Source organism: Oryzias melastigma, linkage group LG22 (assembly GCF_002922805.2).
Source record: "Oryzias melastigma strain HK-1 linkage group LG22, ASM292280v2, whole genome shotgun sequence".
Classification (NCBI taxonomy): Eukaryota; Metazoa; Chordata; class Actinopteri; order Beloniformes; family Adrianichthyidae; genus Oryzias; species Oryzias melastigma.
In genome coordinates this window covers 2,527,507-2,537,527 of record NC_050533.1, presented here as the reverse complement: position 1 = coordinate 2,537,527, position 10,021 = coordinate 2,527,507, and the positions used below count along the sequence as shown (strand labels likewise).

General features: G+C 36.8%; 1 protein-coding gene across 4 annotated transcripts in view; it reads right to left on the bottom strand.

The window, feature by feature from the left end:
* Positions 1-408: 408 nt before the first annotated feature.
* Positions 409-10,021, bottom strand: part of g2e3 (G2/M-phase specific E3 ubiquitin protein ligase) — a 10,645-nt gene continuing 1,032 nt past the window's right edge. For 2 of the 4 annotated variants that reach the window (XM_036210025.1, XM_024278064.2), the window contains exons 2-17: positions 9,786-9,851; positions 9,427-9,524; positions 8,961-9,062; positions 8,744-8,868; positions 8,464-8,632; positions 8,279-8,385; positions 6,039-6,155; positions 5,684-5,808; positions 5,510-5,603; positions 3,879-4,049; positions 3,660-3,808; positions 3,401-3,585; positions 3,155-3,327; positions 1,486-1,525; positions 1,243-1,414; positions 409-1,168 (exon numbers count right to left, since the gene is read on the bottom strand). In XM_036210025.1, the coding sequence (XP_036065918.1) occupies positions 888-1,168; positions 1,243-1,414; positions 1,486-1,525; positions 3,155-3,327; positions 3,401-3,585; positions 3,660-3,808; positions 3,879-4,049; positions 5,510-5,603; positions 5,684-5,808; positions 6,039-6,155; positions 8,279-8,385; positions 8,464-8,632; positions 8,744-8,868; positions 8,961-9,062; positions 9,427-9,524; positions 9,786-9,831 (2,154 nt within the window). In that variant the 5' untranslated portion in view covers positions 9,832-9,851 and the 3' untranslated portion in view covers positions 409-887. The remainder of the gene's footprint in view (positions 1,169-1,242; positions 1,415-1,485; positions 1,526-3,154; positions 3,328-3,400; positions 3,586-3,659; positions 3,809-3,878; positions 4,050-5,509; positions 5,604-5,683; positions 5,809-6,038; positions 6,156-8,278; positions 8,386-8,463; positions 8,633-8,743; positions 8,869-8,960; positions 9,063-9,426; positions 9,525-9,785; positions 9,852-10,021) is intronic. The other 2 variants (XM_036210024.1, XM_024278056.2) reach the window with 1 other exon arrangement.

Here is a 10,021-nt window from a genome sequence, read left to right as displayed (position 1 = left end):
AAGTTTATTCACTGTATAAAATACATTAAAATGACCATTTTGTCATTTATAGTGCTTGTCCATCTTAAAAATGTTTTGTGTACCTGCATTGAACAGGTAAAAAAAATTAAAAAAAACGCAGACGGCTACAAGTGGGATTTGATTTTAACACGGACAGTTAATTAAAATTATTTTTCTAATTGTCTTAGCAATTGTATGTAGTACGGAGCTTGTTTATTAATATAATTTAAAAAATGTTGATAAGAGGGCAATTTTTTTAGGCTTTTTGTGATTTTTCTCACCTCTAAGTATATATATTTTTTTATGTTCCATGTTTCTCTTCATCGTTCTTTGACTATGCTCCTGTGATGCTGGTGAAACTAAAACCTTAAATGAAAAGATTTTCTGGTTAAAAGAAACACACCAAACTTTCAGTTAAGAAAAAAAAACCTTTGTTTCTTAAGGTTTTACACTTGAAAACATACAAAAGAACGACAGAAAAGTGACAAACAGAAGGATACAACATTGAAATCAGATTAAAAGTACAAAATAAAAGTATGAAGCACCGAACTTCTCTATTAGAAGATTTTTTTTTAATAGCCTTTCTTCAGAGCTTGACGTTTAAGAGCTTAAAAACATGGAGTAGCACATTTTAAAAGAAATAGAAAAATTCATAAATGTTGTCACAAACTCAATGATAGAACAGTAAAATACAAAATAATTAGATTATTTTTAATTGGAGGAAAAAAGTTCCAAAAAAGATGAACCGGCTCCACTGCATCTGGACTGATCTAAGCTGCTTTGACTTAAACAGGTGAGCAGAAGAACATCTCCAGATGTTCCATCAGCCCGAAAACACACAGAGAACATTTCCTCTTTTCTTAAAAAACGTGTTTTAAACTCTTAGTCTATGCTGGCAGGAGGTGGATGTGGTGGCTGATGGCCTGCTCCATGCAGCTCTTAAATGCTTTGTAGGTGGAGGTGACGGGCAGGAGGAGGCTCCCGGACTCTGGTCTGCTCTGGGGGAACAGACCTTCATCGCTCCATTTCTCCTCCGTTTTGGACTCTGTAGATTCTGGATGGTGAAGGAAGGAGATGGAGGGAGGGGGTAGGAGGCCGGCTGCTGGCAGCTCCTCTGCGCCAGTGGAGTAACGAAAGATGTCCTGCAGGGAGATGGAGCTCCGTCCAACTGAGACAGAGTTCATCAGACCTTCATTTATCATCTTGTTGTAACAAAGCGAGTTTCTAGAACAGTCGTCTTACCTTCACACTCCAGCAGGAGGTGCCTCCAGAAGGTGACCACGACCAACTCTTGGGTCAGTTTGTCCTCCTGCTTGGAGTAGCGGACGCTGAAGAGCTGGGCGAGCGCCTGAGCCGTCAGGTGAACCGTAGCTTCACAGAAATTGTTGTAAAACACAGACGGGAAGAGCTGGACCTGAATCGGAGCAAAGTTCTGTTTGTTTCAAAGTTTTCCTTTAAAACTTCTTTTAATGAACATGAAGTCACCTGTTTAAAGACCCCCAGAGTCTGCAGACCCTCCCGGAACCTGCAGCACAAAAATACGACAAAACAATTTAAAATCCACAATTCATTCGTATTCATGATTTTTTAGTTTTAAACTACGTATTTTTAAAACTCTGAATGTTTTGTTTGTAACCACATGAGATTTTAGTTTGAAGCTGAGAAACCTAAAAAATAAATAAATAATATAACGAAAATTATAAATGACAGTTAAATGACTAAACATTTTATTTTTGCGGATGTAAAATAGATTTTTAAATGCAATAAAACTCTTAAAAAAAAAAAAAGATTCACAAAATTTAAAGAAAAGTAGCATCTCAATTTTAAGATCAAATGTGGGGTTCCTCAGGGCTCTGTGTTAGAGCCTTTTCCTTAATAATAAATGAAAGACTTGGTTGTTTTTCTAGTTTGCAAATGTTTTATTTCATGAGATTGCCTCAAAAAACAACAGCAAAAAGTTTTAACAATTTAAAATCCACGATTCAGGTTTAATTTCTCCAACTGCTGCTTTAGTGTTTCTGCAAACATTCGTTTGTAATTATGATTTCTTACTTTTAAACAGTAGATTTTAAGAAACCTGAATGTTTTTATTGGTTTTTAACAAAATGAGATTTTGGTTTGAAGCAGAGATACCTAAAAAGTAAATATATACGACCTCTTTTATTAAATATAATGTAAAGAAAATAATGAATTACAGCTAAATAACTAAAAAAATGTATTTATTTGGATGTAAACTTAATATTGAAATGAAACAAAAACTCTTAAAAAAAAGTAAAAGAAAAAGAATTTTAAAAACATCTCAATTTCAAATGTGGAGTTCCTCAGAGCTCCGTTTTAGAGTCTCTTCCTTATTAATAAATTATAATTTATAGGGATTTAAGATTTTGTCGTTTTTCTTGTTTCATGAGATAATTTAAAAAGCCTTAAAAAAGAACAGCAAAAAGTTTTAACAATTTAAAATTATTCTTAAACAATTTTGGGGTATTTTTTTCTCTCCCCCAAAAAGTTTACATTTTTTTGTAAGGTTGATAAACGTCAGTGACGGTCTGACTGTAAATGTCTGAGAAATAGTGACAAAAATGTTTTAATTAAAAATGAATTTTTACAACTAAATTCTGAAAGTAAACTTTTAATTTCATTATATGTTAAGTTATAGTTATAGACATTTTCTCATGCCAATTTTATACTTTTTTTTACGAAAATGAAGAAACTCTCAGTTAAATTTAAAAAAAGCAAATAATTCAAAGTCCTACGCGAGTACAAACCTAAAATAATTAACAACAATTTTGTTTTTTTTAAATTAAGCAAATAAATGTTTTCAAATAAAGGAGATTTTAATCTAATTTTGTTAAATGAAAAACATTTAAAAAACACTATTTTTAAAACAAAATTTAAAGCCATAAAATTGAATAATTAGTTTTGTAACAAAAAACATTTCTCATTTTTAAATGAGAAAAATATGATTTTATTTTAGTTGGTTTTCATCGATGGAGTCATACCTCCAAGATGACACTTTGATTTGTAAATATTGACTACATGTGGTGTAAATGCTGCACAAACAGTAAAATAAATGTCTAAATGTGGCTAAAATGTCATACGAGGTGAATTTTTTACATTTGGCGCTCCATAAACTTCAAACTAGACTAAATCTGACCTCTGCAGGGGCAGCTGCATCCTGGTGATCATGGTGAAGCTGACCAGGTCCTCCACCAGGCTCTGCTTGTCCTCCAAGTCGTTGACGGGTCGGCTGCAGCCGGCCAGCTGCAGGAACTCCCAGCTCTCCTCCAGGACGCCTCGCAGCTCCTCCAACGACTTGGCCTCTGAAATCTGAAGCAGCGGCGCCAAAAGCTCAAACATCACATGCAGCTTTCAGGACTCCGTTGACCTGCCGGACACTCACCCGGGTGACCTGCTGGGTGAAGTGGCTCTGGGGGGTCATGTGACTGACAGTGAGGGGGCAGTTTGGCGGGTAGTTGAACAGACACTGGTAAAGGCCGGGGGAAAAGAAACCAAGAAACGGGCCGCCGTAAACCAAACACAGAGCCAGCAGGCAGCCCACGTCAAAGTACAGGTCATCACGGAGCGCTGAGGAGCACAGAAGAAGAACGTCTGCTCATCTGAACGCAGCCGTGTCCGTTTGTTTTCAGACAAACACTCACCCTGAGCGTCCAGAGCCAGGTTCTTGGATCCACACGGACCCTCAAACACCACGGAGTCCTGGATCTGCTGGTGCAGCAGCTTCAGGAAGTACTGTCGGGCTGCGTTAGTGTCCTGCACGATGCTGGGGGGCTGCTGCACGTTTTTGAACCTGAATGAAGACGGCTGATGAAGAATGTCGATGCACATAGAAACGCTAAAAAGCTTTTTAGTTTACTCACTTGACAGACAGTAAGTGTGTAGCGTTAAAGTCTGCTCTCCTGACCAGGTCCAGACCGGCAGACAAAGCCTGGTCCCCGTCCACCTCCACCTGCACGATGCCAGGATGGAGCTGAGGCCCTAAAGACCGAAGAAGCTCCTCAGGCGATCCAGATTTCTCAGATAAAATCGGTCTGGAAGAGACAGAAACCTTACGTGACTTTCAGCAGAGCCGGCACTATTCCAGGGTGTGTTTGATTGTAGTGTTTGCAATTATTTTAACAGCTGACTAATCACCAACTATTATTGTTATTTTCGACTAAACGGATCATGTACAAAGTGGATGTAAAACACACATCATTAGCTTTTAACCAACTAAAAATTAGATATATAGCATTACCTGAGATAATGCTGGAGGGAATGCTGTAAGCTGAATTTGGCCGCTGAAGATGCTAGTGAAGATAGCTAAAGATGCTGAAATTAACAGCTAAGAACGCTGAAGCCAATAGCCAGGTAAAATATTAGTTAAATGCTAAAATTAGCCTAAAAAACTAAAAAAAAATTATTAAATTACCCAAAACAGCTAGCATGTAGCTGAAAAATTCGCCAAACTCAAAAATAGCCTAAAAAACAACAACAAAAAGCCTAAGTTAGCCACATCAACTAGCATGTAGCTGAAATATTAGCTAAACTCCAAAATAGCCTAAGTTAGCTACATCAACTAGCATGTAGCTGAAATATTAGCTAAACTCCAAAATAGCCCAAGTTAGCCAGATCAACTAGCATGTAGCTACAATATTAGCTAAATTCCAAAATAGCCCAGGTTCGCCACATCAACTAGCATGCAGTTGAAATATTAGCTAAACTCCATATTAGCCAAAAAATTGGAAAAAAAGCTAGCATGTAGCTGAAATATTATCTAAACTCCAAATTAGCCTAAAAACAAAAAAGCAGAAATTAGCTAAAACAACTAGCATGTAGCTGAAATATTAGAGAAATTACAAAATGGCCAAAAACCAGAAAAAAAAGCCTAAATTAGCCTAAACAACTAGGATGTAGCTTAAATATGAACAAAATTCCAAAATAGCCTAAGTTAGAAAAATCCACTAGCATGTAGCTGAAATATTAGCTAAATTCCAAAATAGCCTAAGTTAGCCAAATCAACTAGCATGCAGTTCAAATATTAGCTAAACCCCATATTAGCCAAAAAACTGAAGAAAAAAAATGGGAAAAAAGCTAGCATGTAGCTGAAATATTATCTAAACTCCAAATTAGCCTAAAAAACAAAAAAGCCTAAATTAGCTAAACAACTAGCACGTAGCTGAAATATTAGAGAAATTACAAAATGGCCAAAAAACCTGAAAAAAGCCTAAATTAGCCTAAACAACTAGCATGTAACTTAAATATTAACAAAATTCCAAAATAGCTTAAAACAAAATTAGCCAAAATATCTAGCATGGAGCTAAAATATTAGCTAAACTCCAAATTAGCCTAAAAAACCTTAATAAATGCCAAAATAGTCCAAAAGGCTAGCAGACTGTCATTATAACATTCAACTTTATTACACTCTCACTCCTTATAATATAAAGTAACAACTAATCGACTATTGAATTAGTCGTCGACTAATCGTGGCGGCCCTGTTTGATTTGCCCACCTTTTACAGCTGATGGGGGAGTGCATGGAGGAGAGGTGGCGTTTTAATCCCAGACTTTTCCTCTGAGCCACCTGGGGTGAAGTCACCAAAGAGGCTGCGGAGCAACAAGCACAGAAACTCGAACATCAGTGCGCAAAAACAAGGCGGCGTTCACTTCAAACGCATCAGCCGCACCTTTCCCGTCCGTGGCCTGAGTGCAGTCGGCGCAGGCCCAGTCCGTGGTGTTCACATTCAGTCCGGAACACTTCCGGTGGGTCCCTTTAGATCCACACAGGATGCAGCGGACAACCTCGAACCAGCTAACAGACAATTTCTTATGAATTCCTGCCGTTCTGCAGAAACTATGTCCCATTAAACGACATTTAATTTTGGCTAAAAACGACATCATCGAAATTAAAATTCCACTGGTAACACTTTGAAAAAAGATCAAAAAATTATCAGAGTGAGACTTCAATGTTGTGCAGACATGATCTCCATCAGTGTTGCATTCAAGAACCGCTCGACATTTTCAACATTCTGAAGCACGAACCCGGCGCTGTCGGAGTGCGAGCGTCCGTGTTCGCACAGGCAGGACGGAGAGTCGCAGTTCTCGTAAACCTCCAGAAGATCTGAATACGCGTTGGCCTCCAACTCCCATGAAGCATCTCTGCAGAGGAAATCAGACCCATCAGCATGTGAACTCACAACACACCACCAGAGGGCTCCACCTTCATCTCTTCAGGGATGGACAACTGCAACATCCCCCGCCTCAGCCTGTTCCAACACACCTGAACCAGGTAATCAGTCATGAGTGGGCATTTGGGAATCATGTGACAGTTACACATTGAACAATTTGATTTTAAGATTCAGAATTTCTTTGTTTTTGACACCGATCTCCAACAATCTTAGAGCGCAACGCAAATAAACAGAACTTTTGTTGTTTTTCTTATTAATTTATGACTTTTTTTCTCTTAAACTTCTCTTGACTTTTTCTCTGGAAAATTTACGACATATTTCTCATGATATTATTGAGTTTTATTCTAGCAAATGTATGACTTTTTCTTGTAAATTTCTTGTAAATGTACGAGTTCTTTCGTAAATGTATGACTTGTATAAAATTCAATTATTACGTTTTATTTCTCGTAAATTTATGACTATTTTCTTGTAAATTTAAGTGTTTTCAACTTGTATATTTACGATTTTTTTAAGTTAAAAAACATATATTTACAAGAAAAATAGTCAGAAATTTAGCCTATGATTTTTTAAAATAATAAATATTAGACATTATCCTAACAGGTATGACTTTTTTTCTCATGAATTTGACTGTTTTTCTCACAAATTTACATGTTTTAAATCTGTAGATTCATGACTTTTAAAGTAATAAATGCATTACTTTAAGACGTGTAAATTTAAAAGAAAAATGTTAGAAATTTAGCTTATGACTTTTAAAGTCATAAATATGATACTTTATTCTCTTAATTTAACAGGTACGACTTTTTTCTTGTAAACTAAGAAGTTTTTTTCTGTAAATTTATGAGTTTTACTTGTAAATTTATGATTTTTTTCTCACAAATGTATGACTTTTCTGATAAATTCAGGTGTTTTAAGGCTGTAGGTTTATGACTTTTAAAGTAATCAATATGACTTTATAGCACAAAACTTTACAAGAAAAACAATCAGAAATTTATCCTATGACCTTAAAGTAACAAATAAAGACATTATTCTCATAATTTAACAGATACAACTTTTTTTCTTGTAATTTTTTGACTTTTTTCTCATGAATTTGTCACTTTTTGCCCGAAATCCACATTTTAAAGTTGTAGATTTGTGACTTTAAAAGTAATAAATTTACTAGTTTAAAAACATGAATTTACAAGAAAAAAATCTGAAATATAACCCATAATTGTTAGTCATAATTATAAGACTTTATTATCATATTTTAAGAGTTATAACTTTTTTCTGGTAAATTCATGACTACCTCCTCATAAATGTTTTATTTTTCTTACAAATTTAAGACTTTTTTTCTGGCAAATTTAAGTCTTTTAAGGTCGTAGGTTTGAGACTTTTAAAGTAATAAATGTGACTTCAAAACACGGGAAAAACATTCAGAAATTTAGAGTATGACTTTAAAATAGTAAATATTAGACATTATTCTCATAATTTAACAGGTACGACTTTTTTTTGTAAATTTCTGACTTTTTTTCCTCTTGCATTTATTACTTTTTCTCATAAATTTACATGTTTTAAAGTTGTAGATCTATTACTTTAAAACTAATACATGTATTGCTTAAAACACGTAAATTTACAAGAAAAAATTCTGAAATATAGCCTATAACTGTTAAAGTCATAAGTATGAGACTTTATTCTCATATTTTAACCATCACAATTTATTTTCTTGTGAATTTTAATTTTTTTTGTGAATGTACGTGTTATTATTGATCTTTTAAAGTTATAAGTTTACGACTTTAAAACATAAATTTACAAATTTAGCCATAAATATGAGACTATTCTCGTAATTTAACAGCTACAACTTTTATTCTCGTAGACTTATGACTATAAAGTTTTTATTATTTTTTTTTGCTTGTAAACTAGCTGTAATCATCATATTTCGAAATAGAACGGTTTCTGTTCCTCTTATCATCTGTAGGTAAATCCGCTAGTATCGGGTTGCAACAGTCCAGTGTGAACACCTGAAGCTGCGTTCAAAAACCCACGCTCAGAGAGTTCTTGAACGCGCCACACATGCCCGGCGTGAACGTAGCTTCAAGCCTTCAGAGGAGATGTCGTCACCTCTCTGGGATGTGGATCCCCATCTTCAGCATCTCCTGCTGGAAGCGGTCCTTGTTGTTGCACAGAGTGCATTTGAAGAAGAAGAGGCCGGCGCTGAAGGCCTGACGCTGACACACAAACAACACAACGTCAAACACGAGTTTGGTTCCACACACCCAGCCTGGATGAAGATCGGAAGATCGTACCTGCACACACTCTCTGTGGAACCAGCTGGTGTGGCAGGACGGACACTTCAGGACGGAGTAGGACAGAACCGGGTCTAAGGAGTCCAAACAGACGGAGCAGGACTGAGGCAGGCTGATGTTTGGGTCCACATTCAGAATCTGGGAGGGAGCGTGCGTCTTGCAGTACGACCTGGACAAAAGCACACGGACTCGTGGATGCTCTGCTCCCCCTGGAGAGCAGCATGAGGAGCTTCTCCTGGTCTCACATCTGATGAATTCTGGGCTTAACTTTCAGACTCACGGAAACGGTTCAGTAAACTGAGATATGAAGTTGAGTTTCCTCCCACAGGGGAAGTGGACCATCTTTCTGCAGGTTCTGATGTTGCAGCCGACACACGCTCCCTTCTTCTTACAGGAGAAACACGTCTGCGGGACAAAGGAAAAAACATTAATAGTAAAAAGACGAAAAAAAATAAGAAAAATCCTGTTAAGGAAGGAGAACGTCAGGCGGAGCTTACCAGAAAGGAAGACCTGCGCACCTCCTTCCTGATGTCTTCCACCAGGAAACCCATGATCCCCTCGTCTTCTTTCCCTCTCTGGTAAACCCCACAGGACGTCAGCTGATTCAACACAGAAAAAACGGGATTTGAACCAGTTGGCTGACACATTCAGACTAAGCAAAAACTACTTTCTAATGTGACAAAAACAGCTGGAATGACCCCTCCCATAAAAATGATGACATCACAGAGCGAGAAACAATTTAAAAAAAAGTGGTGTTCCTCAGGGCTCCGTTTTAGGACATTTCCTTCATTTATATTAAAGATTTTGTTATTTTTCTTGTTTGCAAATGTTTTATGATTTTTTTTTGGCAAAAAAAATGTAGTTTTCCGAACAAAAGATAGGAATGTTTTTTCAAGATTAATGGCACAACAAGTAGCATTGATGCTTTTGTGGAGCCGGACGCCGAAGCGGCTAGTGACTCACCAAGCAGAGGTAGTGGACGGTGAGGTTATGCTGTTTGAGGGTGAGCTTTTCCCCCAACAAGGCTGGGTCGTCATCACTGATTCTGCACAGCACACAGCCTGCACATAAATCAGCGCCGCTTCAAACATTTAAAAAAAAAAAAAATACACGACAGATTTCTGCTCTGTTCTGCTTTTTATGCGTTAAAAACTTTACTTGTGCTGTTCTACTGACACAAAACCATAAAATTTCAGTTCCTCCTGATAAGCTGCACGAGTCTGAGGAACTGTATTGAGCATTTGGTACAACAGAAAGAAGAGTTCAATCCTGTCAGACATCTTCCGTATAAATAAAGTTTTTTTTAAGTGTGCATCACTCACAGCCCTGCGGGACAGGGATTTCCTTCGACCTCCTCGTCCTCCCCATGCTCAAACCAACCCGATCTGCTGAAGCACAACGACATGGGTCACATATGGATTCACAAATAAGTAAATATCATTTAGGTACACGTAAACTTTTTTTAATCCCTCGTCAATTTTATTCAATAAAAACTGTTCAGAAATTAATAGGAATTTAAGCCAAAAACTTCTAATCAAATTAAGATTTTTTACATTGA